Source organism: Anolis carolinensis, chromosome 4 (genome assembly GCF_035594765.1).
Source record: "Anolis carolinensis isolate JA03-04 chromosome 4, rAnoCar3.1.pri, whole genome shotgun sequence".
Classification (NCBI taxonomy): Eukaryota; Metazoa; Chordata; class Lepidosauria; order Squamata; family Dactyloidae; genus Anolis; species Anolis carolinensis.
Window position 1 is genome coordinate 131,913,190 of NC_085844.1, and position 22,974 is coordinate 131,936,163.

Consider the following 22,974-nt stretch of genomic DNA (forward strand, 5'->3'; position numbering starts at 1 on the left):
CAAGTAACAAGGTCCTGGGCTGTTTAGAGCTTGAAATGTCATCACCAACACCTTGAATTCAGAGTGGAAGCATAGTGATTGAGCTGTTGGTGGAAATCAGGCTGTGTATTTTTTTCTCCCCCTGACAAGGAAGTAGAGATTGGCATTCCATGAACTTAAGACACTCTTTTGTGGGGTAACTGCATCATTGACTGACTAAATTTCTGTCTCTGAATTATGTTTGCAGGGAATGATTTAAACACGGAGGACAAATCAAGCCATGAAGTGCTGGCTCTACGGTAAATAAAAACGGATCCCTTTGTTGTTGAGTGGTGTGAGTATAGTGCATGGGTCCATTTGCTGTTGTAAAGTCATTTCTGACTGATGACAACCCTAAGTTGGATCATGGCAAAATTTGTTCAGAGCCAATGTGCTATTTCCTTCCTCTGAGGCAGAGAGTTTGGGCCCTTCCAGAGACAGATCCTATATCCCAGGATCTCAAGTTTTATGTTTACCCCAGATTATGTGGCAGTGCAGACTCATATGATCCAGTTTAAAGTAGAAAACCTAGGATCAGATCCTGGGATATAGGACCTGTCTGGAAGGGCTCTCAATGACTTGCTCAGGGTGACCCAGTGGTCTAGCAAGAATTTGAAGTTGAACCCTGGTTTCTAGAATTCCAAGCCATGCTAGCTGTAGACTTATTTTGACATTGCCTGTTAGTGTGTGTGTCAACTGTGTGTGTGTGTGTGTCAGGAGCAACTTAAGAAACTGCAAGTTGCTTCTGGTGTGAGAGAATTGGCAGTCTGCAAGGACATTGCCCAGAGGACGCCCGGATATTTTGATGTTTTTACCATCCTTGTGGGAGGCTTCTCTCATGTCCTGGAGCTGGAGCTGGTAGAGGGAGCTCTTCCGCACTCTCCCTGGGTTGGATTCGAACTGGCAACCTTCAAGTTAATCCACTGCACCATCGGGGGCTCCTGTGTGTATGAACTAATAAGATAATATAGTGCTGTCTATTAGACTCAGCATCAGCTGTTATTTGAGCATCTCATTGCAAAACGGGGCTAACCCAAGGCCTTATTAATATAGAGCCCTTTACAGCTCTGGCACAGTTTCCCTTCACTGTAGTATCTGTCAGATTATTGATTGTCTCAAAGGACGAAGATAAGTGGGGAATGGAGGGCTGGTCCTCTGAGAGTAGTGGAAGGAGTATCTGTGCAAATGGTCCTAATGGTCTCCATCCACAGGTTGAGCAAGGAGCTTGAAGAGAAGGAACAACTCATCAAGACTCTCCAGGCTAAGCTCCATGTGCACTCCGTATCCCCTTCCAGTAACCACAGCATGTCTGAGTCATCCCGCTCTGGCAGTAGCACGTCCTTTCTCTCCGATGGCTTGGAGGGCTGCTCTGACATGGAGGATACCACTGAGTACAGTTCTTACCAGGAGGATGCCGGTGGAGACCAGTTCCACAGCCTCTCAGCAGACAAAGGTATAGCCTTTTGGATGAGCTGCTTTGGCATCCTTTTTCACTGAGAAGCAGGATATCAATGCTTTAAATATATACATGTATGTCGTAGTGTTATGAATAACTTTAAAGCATAGGTTCTTTTTATTGCAATTTTCCAGTATGAGAAAGGGTATCAGAATGTTTACAGAACAACATTTAGACATACAGATTCTATGTAACTACGTTAAATCTACAAACAACCTACAGTTACATTGGCTAACAAAGAAAGGGGAATTACATTTTTACTCAGCATTCACATTTTGAAGTCATGATACATTTGCAGGGAGTCAGTTTCTGCTGTAGGGAAACAGGAATCTGATCCTTGGCATTGTTCTTAGAGAATGAGGATGCATTTTGGCCTTTTGGAAGTTTTGGAACTGTGCGTTGGCAGGCTTCATTTATTCATCCTCATCTATCCATCCAAATATTACCATATCCTTTTCTCCTTCCTTGGAGAAGCATCTGCTTAGGCTAGGCCCTGCTTTCCCTGCAGCTTACCAACGCACAGTTCCAAAAATTCCAAAACACCAAAATACATCCTCTTAATGTCTTAATGTTCACCCCATCCATGAAGAAGTTGCATTTACCACCAGGGGAATGTTGTTGCTTGAACCTCAAGTTCCATATGGATAACAGTGAGAATCCCTGTGTATAATTGCAAAGTGTTTCTTCTCTTCTTTCAGATCTTGGCTGTCAACTTGCCAAAACCTCTCTTCAACCATCTCACTCCTCTACTGCTCCAGCAGAATCCCCCCAAAGAAACTTTTCTCTGCCTCCTTCCCAGCGTGCCTTGATGACAGTCAACCAGGCTTCCAGAGGTATGGGCCCCATAACCATCAACGGAGCTGTGGGCTACAATCACAAGGGTCGAGGGGAGGGATCATAAAAGACTTTAGTGTCAGGGTTGACTTTTCCTTCGTCTACTTTTTATTAAGGTGATAATATTAATATTGGCACCAAAACATTGCAATGTATTGAAAACATTGACTTTAAAAAAATGACTACTAAAAGGCAGACTGAGTTGGATAATACAGAACGTTGGATGAGTGAAGGTTGGATAAGTGAGAGTCTACTGTAATTCATTACATTAATAGATATTTAAACAAAAAAGTATAAGCTGTCTGCAGAACCAAACTCCTGTTCTATCCAAAACTTTAATAAACTTCACAGTGGAGCTCTGGTTTCCTGCAAACTATTTGACATCTGCAGTTCAGAGCTAATGAATCAAAATACAATAAAAGTCAAAGCATGGTGATCGATATGCTAAAAAAGCAACAACTATAGTATGTACCTTGAAAAGCTAGAAGCAAAATGTTGTTTCCCACTCATGATTAAAAATAAAACCTTTTAACCTAATGCTCCACCAGAACTTGCACTTCTGTTGTTTCCACCCTTAGTTCAAATTATGCTCCTTTTCCATCCTGAAAGCCTTGCAGATACTTTGAAGACAGTTTTTAGGTCTTCTTTAATTTTTTCTTCAGTAGTCTAAACATGCCCTGCTCTTTCAGTCATTCCTCATACAAGTTAGTTTCCAGATATCCTCTCATTGGACATGCTGTGGTTCAGTGGTGTGGCCCTCCAGGTGTTTTGGACTTTAACTCCCAGAATTTCTGACCATTGGACAAGCTGGACAAGTTTGTGGGAGATGAAGTCACAAAAATTAGGCACAACTTCTCTAGTTGATCAGTATCCTTCATATCCAGTGTTCCCAGAATTGGGTAGATGTGCCCTGATCAGGCAGAATCAGGAATGGGATGATTACTGACTCGATGCTTCTGTTAATGAAGCCTAAGATTTCCTTAGTTTTGAAAAAAACAACAACAACCATGTAGCACTGCCAGATCATATCGCCAATGTAACCTGCTGTCTCTCGTCTCTCTTCTCTGTCTAGGCTTCCATCCTGAGCCCTTGCCCAAGCCACCTAGTTTCCCTTTGTTTCCATTTGAGCCCGAGCCCTCTTCCTTCATGCCTCTGGGTCCTCCTCCTCCTCCAGCTCCTGCTCTACTCCTTGGCTGCTGCAGAACACCGGTCTTCTCATTGGCCGAGGCACAGCAGGAGTTGCAGATGCTGCAGAAGCAGCTGGGAGAAAGTGAGCACTTTGGCCTTGAGGCCCTCTCCCCTCCAGCATGTCACGTTGCATGGCTTGATGAACCACAATTTTTGCATGGCTTCCTTTCATCACAACATGGAAGAGGGGCTGTTTCCCAGGACAGAGATGTCATTGTGGTGTGGCTTCAAGTCATGTCTGGATATATGATGACCCTAAGGCAAAACTATCACAGTTTAGCACTCAAAGCACTACTGGCTCTAGAGAAGTCACTGCTTACTTCTTTTGTTTTTTTATCGTGTCAGAAGTGACTTGAGAACATACTTCAAGTCACTTTGATCTGAGAGAATTGGCCGTCTACAGAGATATTGCCCAGGGGATGCCCGGATATGTTGTTGGGAGGCTTCTCTCATGTCCCCGCAAGCTAGATATGACAGACAGGAGCTCACGGATCCAAACTGGCAACCTTCAGGTCAGCAGCCCAACCTTCAGGTCAGAAGTTCAGCCGGCACAAGGGTTTAACCCATTGTGCCACTGAGGCTCTTTTGCTTGATAGTCAAGCAGTGCTTCTTGTAAGTCCAGGGTGACTCCTAGGTGTGCTGAAATAATAATAATAATAATAATAATAATAATAATAATAATAATAATAATAATAATAATGTAATATGTAAAGCAAAATGAAGAACCTGCTTTGATTGAAGTCAAAAATCAGAAACTCCTCAAAGCACAGCAGACAAAAAATCAGTACAAGAAAACCTCACTACAAACTAGAGCTGACAGCTGGCACAGCAAAACACTGCAACCCAGTGGTGATTGACACATTGGTTGCCATGCCAAAAGATTTCAGCCGGCATTTGGAAACAATAGACATTGACAAAATTACGATCTGCCAACTGGGATCTGCATGCATCATCCGAAAATACATCACACAGTCCTAGACACTTGGGAAGTGTTCGACTTGTGATTTTGTGATACGAAATCCAGCATATCTGTCTTGTTTGCTGTGTCATAATAATAATAATAATAATAATAATAATAATAATAATAATAATATATTTATTTATTTATTTATTTATTTATATCCTGCCCTATCTCTCTGAGGGGACTCAGGGTGGTTTACAACAGATATTGGCAAACATTCAATGCCATGAAGCTGAACAACGACAAAAATAACCAACTCCCCAAATCCCAAAAACAAATCCACATCTACATCAAAAATAATAATACATTATACTGCAATATTACTAGTAATATTATATACAATATATAATATACAATTATATTATTGTCATCAAATTATTTTATTGTATGACACAGCAAACAAGATGGACATGCTGGATTTCGTATCACAAAATCACAAGTCGAACACTTCCCAAGTGTCTAGGACACTTATTATTATTATTTTATTGTATGACACAGCAAACAAGATAGATATGCTGGATTTCATATCACAAAATCACAAGTCAAACACTTCCCAAGTGTCTAGGACTGTGTGATGTATTTTCAGATGATGCGTGCAGATCCCAGTAGGGTGTCCTTTTGTAGTTGGCAGATTGTGATTTTGTCAATGTCTATTGTTTCCAAATGTCGGCTGAGATCTTTTGGCACGGCACCCAATGTGCCAATCACCACCGGGACCACCTGCACTGGCTTCTGCAGTTGTGGAAAAGAAAAAGGTTTGGATCATTGATGTTGCCATCCCAGGTGACAGTCGCATTGATGACAAATAACAGAAAAACTCAGCCGCTATCAGGACCTCAAGATTGAACTTTAAAGACTCTGGCAGAAACCAGTGCAGGTGGTCCCGATGGTAATGGGCACACTGGGTGCCGTGCCAAAAGATCTCAGCCGGCATTTGGAAACAATAGACATTGACAAAATCACGATTTGCCAACTGCAAAAGGCCACCCTACTGGGATCTGCACGCATTATCCGAAAATACATCACGCAGTTCTAGACACTTGGGAAGTGTTCGACTTGTGATTTTGTGATATGAAATCCAGCATGTCTATCTTGTTTGCTGTGTCATACAATAAAATAATAATAATTTTATTTATACCCCACCCCTTTCCCTGAAGGGATTCGGACAACTTACAACAAGCAATAATACAAAAATATAAGCAATACATGCTGTAGAACAATAACAATAAACAATTATCATTCAGTACAACTTAAAATACCATAAGTATTAATAAATAGCAATATAAAAGCTATTTGCCCTCTAAAAACAGTCTACGTATATATCACCATTCCTATTATCAAGCTATCTAGCAGTTATAAGTAACAATCTGCTACTGTATGATCTTTTCAGTGACACGTTCCCTGAATTCACGGGTAGAGAAGCTCCCTTTCCATTGGTGCGCCGCCAGGACAGTCTTTTAAACTGTAAACTGTGGGTCCACATCTCAAATTCAGAGATTTTGGGTTTGTGAATAACTTGACAACAGTGAAAGGTTTCTGAAGTGGTTGTTTTAGACATTTGCATGATTCTGTTAGCATGATTCTGTGCAGTGATTACAGTGGACTCTGCAAGAAATGCTTCAGCTGGGCTTCATGAAAAGGAAAATCTGCCTGTTTAGCAAGCCTTGCAAATGCTGGTTTATTATCAGTACATGTTTGGTTTTATACCTATATACTTGGGCCATGTAAAAATGTATTGGGCAAAAAAAAGATTGCAAGTGGAAAAAGTTTAAGAAGCCGTGTACTAGGAGATGGTGCAGATGGCACTCCTACCTTCTGAGTTGTCTCTGTCTTGTCTATCTAGGCATAAAGGTCTCTGCACCAACACCAGTAAAACCAGGGCCACTGACTGGCCTTTCTTCTACAGGCAGCCCGGCTCTCCCTTCCAAAGACTGTCTCACAGGCTGTCCACATTCTCCTCAGTCATTTCCCATGCAGAACTGTCCTGAGTGGGGCAGGAAATCTGGAGGATGCATTGCGGGGAGCAGCCCGCTCTGGTACATGCCTCCCTTCAGACAGACACAAGACAAACCTGTCTCTGGAACCCCGCCATCATGTTTGTCAGCAGCATTTTCTGGCCAGAAGCTCTCAGGTAAAAACTAGTAACATTTTTCTGCACAAAGTGTTGGATTTTCCAAATTATGCTGCAAATGATTGGAATCTTAAGAGCATGAGTCTCATGAGACCCCTTTTTTGTGGAAAATGTAGCACTCAAAATGTTACCCCACTTTTTAGGGGTCATGGGGGCAGTATTTTTTCCCTTTTTGTGCTATTTTAGATCCAAAGGTGACTTTCTTTCTAATGAGGAAGTGAGCTTTTTCCATTTTGAACACATACAAAAATAATAAAGTTTTATAAAATGTTATGGGTGGAGTCATTATAGATATCAGGAACTGGAGATTAACAGTCCCTGGAAGTTTACTTTCCAGGTCTTTTCCTGATGAGGTTTGCAGCTGCTTTAATTTTGTTATTGAGAAGTAAGATGTGTGATTCTTTTCAGCCCTGGCTACGGTGTGAGTTATGGTGATTCCAGCTGTTCTGTGGGAATGCATAGTCTAGCCTACATTCATACCCCAAATTCGCTGGCATGCTATAATTTATTTATTTATTTATTTATTTACAGTATTTATATTCCGCCCTTCTCACCCCAAAGGGGACTCAGGGCAGATCATATTACACATATAAGGCAAACATTCAATGCCTTGACATAGAACAAAGACAAATGCAGACTCCGAGCTGGCCTCGAACTCATGACCTCTTGGTCAGAGTGATTGGTCTCAGCTGGCTGCAGCTGGCTGCTCACCAGCTTGCGCCACAGCCCAGGCCTAATTACCATATATACTCGAGTATAAGCCAACCCAAATATAAGCTGAGGTACCTAATTTTACCACAAAAAACTGGGAAAACATTGACTCCAGTATAAGCCAAGGGTGGTAAATTTCAGAAATAAAAATAGATACCAATAAAATTACATTAATTGAGGCATCGGTAGGTTAAATGTTTTTGAATGTTTACATAAAGCTCAAATTTAAGATAAGACTGTCCAACTCTGATTAAATCATTATTCTCATCTTCTTCAATGTAAATGTGCTTATGTATCCTTTTAATAATAATAGAGTAAAATAATACATGTAATAATAATAATAATAATAAATACAGGAAAATAATAAATGCAATAATAATAGTAATAATAAGATCAGAGTAAAATAATAAATGTATTATTAATAATAATAAAAATAGAGTAAAATAAATGTAATAGTAGCAACAATAATAGAGAATAATAATAAATGTAATAATACCAATAATAATAGAGAAAAATAATAAATGTACCATATATTCTCGAGTATAAGCTGACCCAAATATAAGCCAACCAGGACCCTCACCCGAGTATAAGCCGAGGGGGGCTTTTTCAGTCTTAAAAAAAGCGCTGAAAAACTAGGCTTATACTTGAGTATATGCAGCAATTGAAACCCATCAAATCTTTTCCCTGATATGCCTTTTCCTTGTGTTCACACACATCCTCCCTTCTCAATGCTGATTTGCTGGAGGACACAGGTGCTACTTTGTTGGAGGAACATCTGTCTGAGATCCGAATACTCCGCCAGCGCCTTGAGGAGTCGATTTGCACCAATGACCATCTGCGGGAGCAACTGGAGACACGCCTAGCCTCAATGGCAAAACCCAGTGGTAAGAGGATAGTCTGTGTCACCTCTCAGAAAGGAGGTCATTGCGGATGGTAGCCCAGCTGAGAATGTGCAACAAGTCATTATTATCTAGGCTTCACAACCCTTAACATATGTCTACAGGAAGAAAGGAAAAGAGTTGAAAATGGAAGCAGGCTTACATGCAGGAAGGGGCTTTGTATTCCGCAGAGCTATAAATAAGTCAAAATTATAGGAGGATCTTGACAGCGGGGAAGCATATTGCTTGAAAAATAACTATTTTGTTCCACTTTACCATGATTGTGGCGACGCAGTGAGTGTGTACATAAACAGTGTGACTTCCAACACAGCTTTGTTTGCTTTGCACTTTAGTACTTGAGTAAAAGAGGAAGGGTTTCTAGGAACTAGATGCATAACCTTGGGGACTACCACTTCCTTTAAAGCAGTGGTTCTCAACCTGTGGGTCCCTAGGTATTTTGGCTTACAATTCCAGCCAGTTTACCAGCTGTTAGGATTTCTGGGAGTCGAAGGCCAAAACGTCTGCAGACCCACAGATTGAGAACCACAGCTTTAAAGTATTCATTAGTTTAGAGATGAATCAGGGAGTAGTGCCTGAAGGCACACCAGAAAGCTTCATGGAAGGGATTGAGACCCACCACTATCAGAGGCTCTTTTAGGGGCCACACAAGAGAGGGATTTCTTAGGAGCTCATCACATAGAGGTCCCTTTGTGGGCAACAGTGGGGGAATTCGCCAGGCAGCATGGCAAATCCATGGGGCAGCAGGGGAAACTGTCATCCCGTGCCTCATATCGGCCACATTGCTGCCTTCCCTATCACTCGGGGAAAAGTGTTATAACCTGGCTTCCCCCCGTGCTAGCCCCGTTGTGGCTTATGAGAACACAGCCACTAATGTTCATCCTAGGACATTTCCAGGACAGAGCCAGAATGGAGCCCCCTGGACGTAGCCCTGGGTCATAATATGGGCTCTGTCCTAGTTCCGTCCTATAAGTGTCCTAGGATGGAGCCCATTCCCAATAGGATGAGATCCTTAGTGACTGCGCAAGGGCTCTCTCCTTATCCTTTCTATGGTAGGCTAAGCTGGCTCTCTCCTTATTCTCCTTCTGCTGGTAGCCAATTGCCTTTTTATTCAAGTAATTGGCTGACATTATGTGCTACAAATGTGGGCTTTGAACTCCTTTTTTCTATCAATTGCAATTTAATATTGTGTTTAAATGTGTTTAATATTACAAGTTATTGTGTATACAGTAGAGTCTCGCTTATCCAACGTAAATGGGCAGGCAGAATGTTGGATAAGCAAATATGTTGGATTAAGGAAAAGCCTATTAAACATTAAATTAGGTTATGATTTTACAAATTAAGCACCAAAACATCATGTTACACAACAAATTTGACAGAAAAAGTAGTTCAATGCACATTAATGCTATGCAGTAATTACTGTATTTACGAATTTAGCACCAAAATATCACGATGAATTGAAAACATTGACTACAAAAATGCATTGGATAATCCAGAACGTTGGATAAGCGAGTGTTGGATAAGTGAGACTCTACTGTATATGTTGACTTCTTATAAATTCCAATCTCTGTTAATGATGCCAATTCTGACTTCTGTGTGCTGTGGATGCATAGATATTTGTGTGCTCTGGCAGGGAACAGACCAAGTAGATTTTACCAGATAAAATTTAGGACCCTTCTACACTGTCCTATATCCCAGGATCTGATCCCAGATTATCTACTTATCCCAGATTATCTAGCAGTGGAGACTCATATAATCCAGTTGAAAGCAGATTACCTGACATCAGATCCTGGGATATAAGGACAGTGTAGAAGGGGCCTAACTGGTTGCAAGAAGGGGACCTAGCTGCACACAAATAAGAGTCTTGGAAATTTTCTTTCCTTGGGTTTTCTACCTGATGTGCACTGCAGAGTCTTCTACAATCTCTCTACTAAAAGCTAGTGGCTCCTCCACAGTACTTTGTGTAGCTCTGCAGAAAGGCTACAACTTGAAGTTTTAGTTTCTGGGCCAGAGGAGAAAAATAGACGAGAGGACAACAGACTTTTCCCCTACTTTCTTACTGGTCCAGCGGCTGCACTGCTTTTCACAATCCAAAGAACTTCATATACCCTGTTTCCCCCAAAATAAGACATCTCCTGAAAATAAAACCTAGTAGAGATTTTGCAGAATTGCTAAATATATGGCCTGCCCTGAAAGTAAGAACTAACAAAGTTTTTGTTTGGAACAGAACACCAGAGATGCAGGATCGATAAATGTACATAGCATAGATTGTTGTACATGGAAATAATGGTATTAACAAGAAATTCTTGATAGGATTCAGTTTGTCTGGTCAGACTGGTTTGTGATGACAACTACTGAACAATATATAATAAATGTTCAATTTTTTAGTTAAACAATAAATGTGAATTCTTCTTCATGGGAAAAATAAGACATCCCCTGAAAATAAAACCTAGCACATCTTTGGGAGCAAAGATTAATATAAAACACTGTCTTATTTTCAGGGAAACACAGTAGTTAGGAAAGTTGTTGTGTCAAAGCCAATTTTCTGCAGGAATTTTCCTCCTGCAGCAGATTTTTGATGAGCCTTCAGATTTCCCCCCAAACCTTTACACCAACAAACATGTAATAATAATTATAATAACTTATAATAACTTTATTTTTGTACCCCGCCTCCATCTCCCCGAAGGGACTCGGGGCGGTTTACATATGGCACAAGGTGCCTAAAACAACACATTAAAAAACACAGTACAATACAAAATAAAACCACTAGTAAATAAAACAACAGTCTGAACTCAAAACAGCACCCAATAACCTAAAGTGTCATCTGTCGTAAAAACATAGCCAACTGTAAACAAAAAGAAAGGAAAGAGATAGTGCAAGTTGTAGCTAAGGAACAAGGGAATGGGATGAAAGTGCTGTGCAGTATCATTATTGCAGACCATTGGGCTAGAACCATTTAGGGCTTTATAGATGATTACATGCATGTAGGTTCTGAAGAACCCAGACTTTAGTTAGCTGTGGTGTCATAAGTGTAAATAGGCTTCTTAATCTAGTTTATCAAAGAGATAATGGCAGCACTCGGTGTAAGATTCTTTAATAAGTATGAGATCACTCCTGACAAATCTCTCTCATTCCCCCAGAGCTAGAGTGCCTCCAGGCAGCTTTGCTAGCATCGCACTCCAAGATGCAGGATGGCAAAGCTGTGCTGGAGCAGCAGCAAATTGACCAGCAGAAGCTACAGGAGGAGATCCGAGGCAAACAGCAAGACTTGATGCAACTCCAGGAGAAGTTTGTGGCTTCGCAGATGAACAATTCCAGGTGTGTCAAATAGATTTGCCAGCAGGATACTGCTTGAAAAGGAATAGTAAGAGGAAAGAGTGATGGAAACAGAGCATGTATTTAGTTTCCTGTGGATATGCAAGATCCACTTAAGATGGAATCAACAGAATATTGATAGAATCATAGAATCATAGAATCATAGAATAGTAGAGTTGGAAGAGACCACATGGGCCATCTAGTCCAATCCCCTGCTAAGAAGCAGGAAATCGCATTCAAAGCACCCCCGACAGATGGCCATCCAGCCTCTGCTTAAAAGCCTCCAAGGAAGGAGCTTCCACCACGGCCCCAGGGAGAGAGTTCCACTGTCGAACAGCTCTCACAGTGAGGAAGTTCTTCCTGATGTTCAGGTGGAATCTCCTTTCCTGTAGTTTGAAGCCATTGTTCCGTGTCCTAGTCTGCAGGGCAGCAGAAAACAAGCTTGCTCCCTCCTCCCTATGACTTCCCTTCACGTATTTGTACATGGCTATCATGTCTCCTCTCAGCCTTCTCTTCTGCAGGCTAAACATGCCCAGCTCTTTAAGCCTCTCCTCATAGGGCTTGTTCTCCAGACCCTTAATCATTTTAGTTGCCCTCCTCTGGACGCTTTCCAGCTTGTCAACATCTCCCTTCAACTGTGGTGCCCAAAATTGGACACAGTATTCCAGGTGTGGTCTGACCAAGGCAGAATAGAGGGGGAGCATAACTTCCCTGGATCTAGACGCTATTCCCCTATTGATGCAGGCCAGAATCCCATTGGCTTTTTTAGCAGCCGCATCACATTGTTGGCTCAAGTTTAACTTGTTGTCCACGAGGACTCCAAGGTCTTTTTCGCACACACTGCTGTCAAGCCAGGCGTCCCCCATTCTGTATCTTTGATTTCCATTTTTTCTGCCGAAGTGAAGTATCTTGCATTTGTCCCTGTTGAACTTCATTTTGTTAGTTTTGGCCCATCTCTCTAGTCTGTCAAGATCGTTTTGAATTCTGCTCCTGTCTTCTGGAGTGTTAGCTATCCCTCCCAGTTTTGTGTCGTCTGCAAACTTGATGATCGTGCCTTCTAACCCTTCATCTAAGTCGTTAATAAAGATGTTGAACAGAACCGGGCCCAGGACGGAGCCCTGCGGCACTCCACTTGTCACTTCTTTCCATGATGAAGACGACGCATTGGTGAGCACCCTTTGGGTTCGTTCGCTTAGCCAATTACAGATCCACCTAACCGTAGTTTTGTCTAGCCCACATTTTACTAGTTTGTTTGCCAGAAGGTCGTGGGGGACTTTGTCGAAGGCCTTACTGAAATCCAGGTAGGCTACATCCACAGCATTCCCTGTATCGACCCAACTCGTAACTCTATCGAAAAAAGAGATCAGATTAGTCTGGCATGACTTGTTTTTGGTAAATCCGTGTTGACTATTAGCAATGACCGCATTTGTTTCTAAGTGTTCGCAGACCACTTCCTTAATGATCTTTTCCAGAATTTTGCCTGGTATTGATGTGAGGCTGACCGGACGGTAATTGTTTGGGTCGTTCTTTTTTCCCTTCTTGAAGATAGGGACCACATTCGCCCTCCTCCAATCTGCTGGGACTTCTCCCGTTCTCCAAGAACTCTCGAAGATAATTGCCAGTGGTTCTGAAATAACTTCCGCTAGTTCCTTCAGTACTCTTGGGTGTAGGTGATCTGGCCCTGGGGACTTGAATTCGTTTAGAGTGGCCAGGTGTTCCTGGACAACTTGTTTCCCTATTTGGGGTTGGATTTCCCCCAATCCTTCGTCCATTCCGTGTTGCTGAGGTTGAAGATGGCTTTCTTTTTCTGAGAAGACCGAGGCAAAGAAGGCATTAAGTAGTTCTGCCTTTTCCCTGTCCCCTGTCGCCATCACCCCATCTTCTCCTTGCAATGGCCCTATCGCCTCCTTTTTCTTCCTTTTTCTACCAACGTAAGCAAAAAAGCCTTTTTTGTTGTTTTTTATGTCCCTGGCAAGCCTGAGCTCATTTTGCGCTTTAGCCTTGCGAACCTTTTCCCTACAGGTGTTGGCTATACGTTTGAATTTTTCTTTGGTGATTTCTCCCCTTTTCCACTTCTTGTGCATGTCACTTTTGAGCTTTAGCTCAGTTAGAAGTTCTTTGGACATCCATTCTGGCTTCTTTGCACTTGTCTTATTTTTCTTCTTTGTTGGCACTGTTTGCATTTGCGCCTTGAGTATTTCACTTTTGAAAAACTCCCATCCATCCTTAACTCCCTTGTTTTTTAATATCGGCGTCCATGGAATGCCGCTCAGTAATTCCTTCATTTTTTGGAAGTCAGCTCTCTTAAAGTCCAGAATGCGTGTTTGACTTGTCTTAGTTTCAGCATTCCTTTGTATTGCAAACTGCAGGAGCACATGGTCACTTGCCCCTAAGGATCCAACCACTTCAACTGTATTGATCAGGTCTTCCACATTTGTTAAGATTAGATCAAGAGTTGCGGATCCCCTTGTTGCCTCTTCTACCTTCTGGACCATAAAATTATCTGCAAGGCAAGTGAGGAATTTGTTGGACTTTGTACTCTTGGCTGAGTTTGTTTTCCAGCAGATATCGGGATAATTGAAATCGCCCATGACTACTATATCTCTTCTTTGTGCCTGTTTGGTCAGCTGTTGACAGAAGGCTTCATCAAGTCCTTCATCCTGACTCGGCGGTCTGTAGTAGACACCCACGACAAGATCTTTTTGAGTCCCGGTTCCCTTGATTCTTATCCAGATGCTTTCAAGCTGGTTTCCCGGATTACAGTCTTGCATTTCTTCTGCAACGTAACTGTTTTTGACATATAAAGCTACTCCCCCTCCTCTCCCCTTTGTTCTATTTCTGTGAAAGAGGTTATAGCCCTCAATGGTTAAATTCCAGTGATGGGAGTCATCCCACCAGGTTTCAGTGATGCCTATGACATCGTATGTGTGGTGCTGTGCTAGGAGTTGGAGTTCGTCTTGCTTATTTCCCATGCTCTGAGCATTAGTGTAAAGACATGTAAGCCCCTGTGACCTCCCCTCGAACTGTTTATTTGGGATTATTGCGCTCTCTGTACTTGGTCCTTGCTGTGTTTGTGCAGCCCTCCGTTTAGCCTTTCGGCTAGTTGAGTAAAGTGTTTCATTTGGGGTGGCCAGTGGCCCAAGGAGAATTAAGAGATATTTTGAAGAGATACTTGGCTTGCTTTTAAACACAACAAAGATTGTGTTGCAGCCGAAAAACTAACTCAGGACAAATCCTGTTTGGAAAATAGCCCTTCAGTTGGTAGCTCCCAATCCTTGTAGTGCTTTAAGTAGTTGTTTGAACATTGGACTGTGACTGAGACCAGGGTTCAGATCCCCACTTGGCCATAGAAACCCACTGAGTGATCTTGTCACAGTCTCTCAGCCTCAGAAGAAGATAATGGCAAACTCCCACTGAACAAATGTTGCCAGTAATTCCCCATGATATGCATGCCTTGAAGTGGTTATATGTCAGATATTAATAACTAATTGTTGCCTTGTATTTGCAGACAGAGTAAACCAATCATTTGCTTAATTACATAATATTATTTTTACCTAATCATAATAGGCTGGGCTGTGACGCAGGCTGGTTAGCAGCCAGCTGCAACAAATCACTCTGACCAAGAGGTCATGAGTTCGAGGCCCGCCCATGCCTGCGTCTGTCTCTGTTCTATGTTATGGCATTGAATGTTTGCCTTATATGTGCAATGTGATCCGCCCTGAGTCCCCTTCGGGGTGAGAAGGGCGGAATAGAAATACTGTAAATAAATAAATAAATAAATGAATAAATAAATAAATGTAGGTTCAAATTACAGGAAATGTGATTAGGAAGAACTTCCTTACTGTAAGAGCTGTTCACTGCCTCTGAGTCTGGTAGAAACTCCTTCTTTGGAGGCTTTTAAACAGAGACTGAATGTCCATCTGACGGGAATGCTTTGATCGTGCTTTTCCTATATGGCAGGGGGTTGGTCTCTTCCAAGTCTTTGACTCTATAATTCTATGATAAAGTCTGCCTACAGTTGTAGTTTAAGAGCACAACAGTGTTACAGTTTTCTGTTATTCCACCCTTCCCCTCAACTTTCATATATTGCTTGAGAAGGGAGCTGTTTCTTAGGGCAAGCCAAGCCACTAACCTTTTAAAGATCATAGAACATCTTGAGTTATTGAAACAAGAAAACGTTCATTCAGTTATTCATATTCAAGAAGTATATTTTCAGGGGCGATTTTTAAAAATTAGAAATAGATGTTCTCCCTATTTATCTACTATGTAAAATGTATTCACAATCCTTTTTTTACAGTTGAACCTGCCCTTTTCCATAAGCCATTTCTTGAGTCTTTTTTCATTCTTGCAGGCTTCAGGACAGAGTGACAATTCTCCAACAGCAGTGTGATGAAAACCAGCTCCTCCTTCAAGCCCTGCAGACTGAATTGCATTTATATGAGTCAACGTGCCCAGTGCCACAGCAGGCCACCACAGGTCTGTACTGGGTCTCATCTCCCTCCCCACTCATTTTGCAGCTATCTTGTAGCATACTGAATTGCTTTCTCAGATATAATGGCCTGTCGCACTTCAGGTTAGCTTCACCTTGCTATATAAACCAAACTGCACACAGGTTGAAGTCTTTTTAGTTTATTAGAAAATAGAAGATAAAAGGTTCTTTAAAAGCAAAAGTAAAGTTCCACAAAATGGTTACAAAATAAAGCCATAGAGAATAAATCCAGAAATCACGAGGAATAAACAAGGTCCCAATAGAGCATGACAAAGTCCCAAGAACATGAACACAAAAGCTGCAAGGTAATCCAGGAAAACGAGAGCTTGCTTCTTGGTTGAACGAAAGTTGCTTTGACAAAGGTTTGTCTCCAAACACATTGCTTTAATACCCTTTGAAAAGTATGAAAGCATTTCTTTGGCCTCTAGCCTCCCTTTTGTTTGCAATTCTCACACTCCTCCAAACCCTGAATTCCAAACGGTCAGCTCGATCTAAGGGATCTATTAAAATATCTTTCCGTTTTTGTCACAATATTTACTCTCCTTATTAGGAAATTTACTAATACAGTAGAACCCCGGTACTCCAAGTTAAACCGGCGGACCTCAACTCGGTCAACCGGATAACTTGGATTACCAGGCGGGACGAAGGCTGGAGCGGGAGGTGCTGCAAACGCCTCCCGGTCCAGTCCTCGTCCCCATGGAGAGGCCTCTCTATGGGGACGAAGGCTGGATCGGGAGGCGCTGCAAACTCCCGCTTCCCTGGCTCCAAGCCTTCGCCAAAGGAAGAAAGCCCCTTCGTTAGGCGGGTGGGTGAACGGGAAGGGCCGCAAAAGCCCTCCCCGTTCACCCACCCACCCACCAGCCCATGCCTCGGCTCCTTCGTCACGCCGGGGCGGCAACACCGGTGCCCGGCGAGGCGAAGGAGTCGGACGTGCGTGTTGCTAGGTAGATAACAAGCTACCTAGCAACACGCACAGGGCGCTCGCCCCTTGAGAGGTGCCTCCTGCGTGTTGCTAGGTAGCTTACTATCTACCTAGCAACACGCAGGGGCCACCTTCCAAGGGGCGAGCGCCCGGTGCATGTTGCTAGGTAGCTTGCTATCTACCTAGCAACAAGCACGCCAACGAGCAGGTGAACGGGTCGGGCCTTTACGGCCCTCCCCGTTCACCTGCTCGGATTGCACAGAGGCTCAAATGAGCGGGGCTCGAACGAGCGGGGTTTTACTGTATATGTCATATTCTATTGCCATACTTGTCTTATTTCCTGAAAACATATCCCTTTTTGGTTTAGTCTTAATGTTTAAGTTTATGCAGCTGGTGAATAATTTCTTCAGAAATATACATACAGTAGAGTCTCACTTATCCAACATAAACGGGCCGGCAGAATATTGGATAAGTGAATATGATGGATAGTAAGGAGGGATTAAGGAAAAGCCTATTAAACATCAAATTAGGTTATGATTTTACAAATTAAGCACCAAAAACATCATGTTATAAAACAAATTTGACAGAAAAAGTAGTTCAATACGCAGTAATGCTATGTTGTAATTACTGTATTTACGAATTTAGCGCCAAAATATCATGATGTATTGAAAACATTGACTACAAAAATGTGTTGGATAATCCAGAATGTTGGATAAGCGAATGTTGGATAAATGAGACTCTACTGTACTTGTTAAGGAATGCACCTTATTTAACTCATAGGGCTTATATTTGAGTACATCTGCACAGGGTTGCACTGCAAATTCTCCCCTTTTACTCTTCCATTATCCCGTGTACAGTTATTGACTAAGCCCCCTGTGATAACGGTGGGGAAATATTTATTCTCTGTTGGGATTTCATGGGGGGAGAATTTAGGAGCTGCTATATTGAGACCAGTAATTAGAAATGTTTACAACTTTTTCTAAGCATTTTCTGCCTTTGCACAATTATCAGTCCCAAACTTATTTGACAACCAAAGCAGGGAATGTTCAGTTCTATGGATGTACGAGAAATGTTTCAAAAACTGGAAGGAAAATATACTAGAAGTCACCCCCTTTGGTTTCTGCAACTACAAAACAGCTCCTTTCCACTAGTTGCTAAAGAGCTAGAAAGTCGACGTCTGTGAAACAAGTAAGATGTTGAGGAAAGTGGACCCTGGACACTTGTAGCTAGAAATTGAGAGAGCAAAAGTTGATTATACTACCATTATACCTCTGATCAATAGCTACTATCTGTATCCGTGCCCTGTTCTCCCCACCAGCTCAATAGATACCTTGAGCAATGATCAATCTAGTTGCCCCCAAGGAACTGGGAAATTGACTCTTCTGTTTGATGTTTTATGTCTGATATAGCAGGTTGTTTTTATTTAATTTTAGTTAAGTCATAATTTGTTTCTATATGTTGGGTTGTCAATTTTTGTTATTATAGCTGTATTGTTGTTATATTCAGGCATTGCCTTTTATGTTTGGAATCTGCACTGATTCCTTCCATGGAGATAGGGTGGAATATAAATATTATTATTATTATTATTATTATTATTATTATTATTATTATTATTATTATTTTATTGTATGACACAGCAAACAAGATAGATATGCTGCATTTCATATCACAAAATCACAAGCCGAACACTTCCCAAGTGCCTAGGACTGTGTGATGTATTTTCGGATGATGCGTGCAGATCCCAGTAGGGTGGCCTTTTGCAGTTGGCAGATCGTGATTTTGTCAATGTCTATTGTTACAAAATGCTGGCTGAGATCTTTTGGCATGGCACCCAATGTGCCGATCACCACCGGGACCACCTGCACTGCTTTCTGCCAGAGTCTTTGAAGTTCAATCTTGAGGTCCTGATAGTGGCTGAGTTTTTCTTGTTGTTTTTCGTCAATGCGACTGTCACCTGGGATGGCAACATCAATGATCCAAACCTTTTTCTTTTCCACAACTGTGATGTCTGGTGTGTTGTGTTCCAGAACTTTGTCAGTCTGGATTCGGAAGTCCCACAGTATCTTTGCATGCTCATTTTCCAATACTTTTGCAGGTTTGTGATCCCACCAGTTCTTTACTGCAGGGAGGTGGTACTTGAGGCATAAGCTCCAATGAATCATTTGGGCCACATAGTTGTGCCTCTGTAGTCTGTCTGTGCGATTTTCTTACAGCAGCTGAGGATATGATCAATGGTTTCATCGGTTTCCTTGCACAGTCTGTATTTTGGGTCATCAGCTGATTTTTCGATCTTGGCCTTAATTGCATTTGTTCTGATGGCTTGCTCCTGAGCTGCAAGGATCAGGCCTTCTGTCTCCTTCTTCAGGGTCCCATTCGTGAGCCAGAGCCAGGTCTCCTTCTTGTCAGCTTTTCCTTAAATTTTGTCAAGGAACTTTCCATGCAATGTTTTGTTGTGCCAGCTGTCAGCTCTAGTTTGTAGTGCAGTTTTCTTGTACTGGTTTTTTATCTACTGTGCTTTGAGGAGTTTCCGATTTTTGACTTCAATCAAAGCAGGTTCTTCACTTTGCTTTACATATTCTGCCAGGGCATGTTCTTTGACTGCTTGTTTTACTTGTAAGATTCCTCTGCCACCAGATCTTTATTATTATTATTATTGTTGCTGTTGTTGTTGTTATTATTCATAGAGCTGTTGCATACAGAACTAGGCTTGATGTCTGGTGCTTTGCTTTCAGAATCTCATGGGCAGGAAGACCTGGTACCAATAGATGGTGTCAACAAACAAGAGATCCATGTCATAGGTCATTTCAAGGATTTCTGTACCCTTCAGAAACAGATTCTGGAGGGCAAGAATCTGATCCACAGGATGGGATTGCTCCTGCAGCCTGGCCTGGAGTCTCAGAGCAACAAGGTAATCAATAAGATCGATACCTGAGGTGCTGATTGTTCTTCTAAGGATATTTATATTCATCATGTATCATTCTGAACCCACTCAATTATAGGACTGCTAGTCTGCTTGTACTGGCACAGACCCATACGTGGTCACAGAGCACTGCTGCTGGTTGTTCATTTTAGGGTGGATGGCACTCTGAGTACTGTCACTAGATACCTGTCTCTGCTCTCACAGGTCTTCTATATCGAAGTCATCAAGCAGCTGCTGACTAGTGCTAGCTGTTTGCATCAGATCATGGAGAAGTCAGCTACCATCCTTTCAATGTTCTGGAAAGCACCTCTCCATGTCCCTCGGATCTCTTCTCAAGTATGGCAAGCAACAAGTTGAAGCTTCTTTTTCTTACCATAATGTATCTGATAGCCACCCACTCTTCTGCTTTTTGAAACATATTAGCATGTTTCCCTGAATTCATAGGCACCATTTCCTGGAAAAAAAAAATCTGTTTAAATACATATTGTAGTGCAGTGGCTCCCAACCTTTTTTTTGACTAGGGATCACTTTGACCAGGGAACACTCTCCACAATTAGTATCAAAAGGGTTATGAATCAATTCTTGGTCAACTTTAGATTCAGTTCGGTTATTTGGGGTGTTGATTTAGAAAATTGCATTGAATAGACCACATCAGCTGTAGTTTCTGATACAGAACATACTGTATGCCATCCAGTAGTCGCCATCTGCTCGTCGACAGAAAACCATATTTAATCAGCCTTGGCACTGTAAGAGGGTTTCGTGAGACCAGTCACTCTTGTTGCAACGGTATAGTAACAGTGAGGCCACAGACTATATTTTAGTTCTTTCGGACCATTGGTAGTCCACAGACCACAGGTTGGGAACCACTGCAGTAGAGAATAGTGAAACTTTAAAAGTATCTGCAATGCACTTGAAGCCTTTCCTGTGCACGTAAACTGGTAGCGAAATGGTGGTTCTCATCATGTGGATGCATTGCAAAATCTTTCTAAGCTATGTTACATTGTTTGGGAGCCAAGCATATTTCCAGACCTCTGTGGATGATACCGGGCCAGTGAGTGAGCCTTTTTCTTTGAATCTGATACTGCTTTTGTGCATCTAGTTTACGCATAGCATTTGGACCAGCTGAAGTGCCCTTATGTATACCTTGCGCCTCCTATCCCTAGATTCACTGAGGTATGGCACAGGACACTCCGGTTTGTCCAGCCTGTAGAAAACGGTCACCATTCTGCATAACTGGCAACCCTTACATAGGTTGGAACCGCCGTGGAAATGGAAAATCTCTATGCTGTTGCCTTCACACTCAGTGGAGTAGAGTACTGGGGTGGGTAAAAATAAAACAAAAAATAAAAGTCAAAAAAGAGAGAGAAAAATACAGAGCTGATGGAGGACAACCAGTGAATGAGATGAGGATGCAGAGATGTGGTACAGTTTGTAACAAAGCCACAAGCTTTTAACTCTGGCACTGAACGTTTAAGTCTATTGATATCTCTATAAAACAAAAGTTCTCCACCATATAAAATGTAAATGTCTTCCATATGCGCTGTGTGAAATGCAATTCAGTCACAAAATATTAGCTTAACTTTTATTTCCTTTGGACCATCCATATTTAGCGTTGTCACTCTTGAAAATAATAAAAATATTCTTCTCAGGATCAGTCGATGAAGATTGAGATTCAGCTACTCAGAACAAAACTGGCAGAGCAAAAAAGTCACTTGCAAAGCACCAGAGATGTCAAGGAGAGCATGGAGAACTTCCTCCTCACTCATTGTAAGTGACTTTGTGAGATGGATGGTGCAGTGGTGACTTGTTGGGGTTGGCATCAGCCCGTTCCAAAGCAAGGACCTTGAGTTGGGAATATTTGTTAGGCCTCCCTTGTAAAAGGCTACTGATAGAGGCTCATAGCTTTGTCATGAAGAAATAAGGGAGTAGCATTGTTGTCAGTAGCAGTTTCAAACAGGGTGTTTAAGTCAGGTATACTCACAATTCCCGCCCCGAAGAGTTCATCAATTTTCAGTTGTTTAGAAGCCTTATGGTGTGTTGTTGACTCAGGGCTAGTCCTACTACATTTTCTGTTCCCCATTTCAAGGAGAGGGAGTAGGGAAAAAAATACTGGAGCCCATTAAATCACATCCTATCATGCCATGGCCATCTTGCTTCTTCGAAGTTTCACTACCGATGTTCCCATGTCTCCCTTTTGTCTTTACATCTGAACCAATTAGAACTCTAGAACCAAGTCGAGTCATGCTTTGGAAGGCAAGGAAGAGAGGTACTGAGGTAGCATGTTGTTATTTACTATGAAAGTCCATTCTTATATGTGGAAGAAAGAGACACCCTGTACTGGGTTGTGTCCTGCACCCACTATGTAAGGGTCACGATAGGAAATAAACAAGATAATCCCCGAACCCCAGCTCCATCTTAGTTTGGATCATAGTTGAGTCAGATTAGGCGAGGTAGAGATGAGTAGATTTTTTTTTTCCGTGTCAGGAGCAACTTGAGTCGCTTCTGGAGTGAGAGAAACGGCCGTCTGCAAGGACGTTGCCCAGGGGACACCCGGATGTTTTGATGTTTTTACCATCCTTGTGGGAGGCTTCTCTCATGTCCCCGTATGGAGCTGGAGTTGATAGAGGGAGCTCATCCGCGCTCTCCCCGGGTGGGATTCGAACCTGGCAGCCTTCAGGTCAGCAACCCAACCTTGAAGTCATGAGGCTTTAGTCCACTACGCCACCGGAGGCTCCGAGATGAGTAGACGAGACCAAAAGAAGAAAGAAAAGCATACCTGATGCAGGAAGAGAATGCATGTTAAATGCACAAACGGGAAATAACTATATGCCATGCTGTGCCTAAACTCCTAAAGTCACACGTAAACTAACTAGCAGTGAGTATAGGCATGCCAAAGTTGCAAATTTTGCAAAGTTGCAAATTTTGCAAAGTTGCAAATTCTGCAAGTACAGATTCAGAAAGAAAAATCTCATAGTAGTTCTGCCAAGGAAAGGAAAGGAGATGAAAGTGAAGGTGGTGAGACAATTTGTGTTAACGCTATTTTTTTTCCATTACAGTGACAAGAACATATGATGTATTAAGGAAAGCAAGGACTAACCTGGAGGTATGTTGAACTGCACTTTCCCCTCTATTG

The 22,974-nt window shown here is 42.1% G+C and overlaps 1 protein-coding gene across 10 annotated transcripts in view; it reads left to right on the top strand.

Moving 5' to 3' along the window:
* LOC100559258 (myomegalin) overlaps nucleotides 1-22,974 on the top strand; it is a 136,903-nt gene that overhangs the window by 111,123 nt on the left and 2,806 nt on the right. For 7 of the 10 annotated variants that reach the window (XM_008108965.3, XM_016993023.2, XM_016993026.2 and 4 more), the window contains 12 exons: nucleotides 227-278; nucleotides 1,230-1,471; nucleotides 2,173-2,307; nucleotides 3,381-3,578; nucleotides 6,301-6,588; nucleotides 8,052-8,183; nucleotides 11,336-11,513; nucleotides 15,862-15,986; nucleotides 19,654-19,829; nucleotides 20,046-20,177; nucleotides 21,491-21,608; nucleotides 22,898-22,944. In XM_008108965.3, coding sequence (XP_008107172.2) covers nucleotides 227-278; nucleotides 1,230-1,471; nucleotides 2,173-2,307; nucleotides 3,381-3,578; nucleotides 6,301-6,588; nucleotides 8,052-8,183; nucleotides 11,336-11,513; nucleotides 15,862-15,986; nucleotides 19,654-19,829; nucleotides 20,046-20,177; nucleotides 21,491-21,608; nucleotides 22,898-22,944 — 1,823 coding nt within the window. The remainder of the gene's footprint in view (nucleotides 1-226; nucleotides 279-1,229; nucleotides 1,472-2,172; nucleotides 2,308-3,380; nucleotides 3,579-6,300; nucleotides 6,589-8,051; nucleotides 8,184-11,335; nucleotides 11,514-15,861; nucleotides 15,987-19,653; nucleotides 19,830-20,045; nucleotides 20,178-21,490; nucleotides 21,609-22,897; nucleotides 22,945-22,974) is intronic. The other 3 variants (XM_016993024.2, XM_062979428.1, XM_062979431.1) reach the window with 3 other exon arrangements.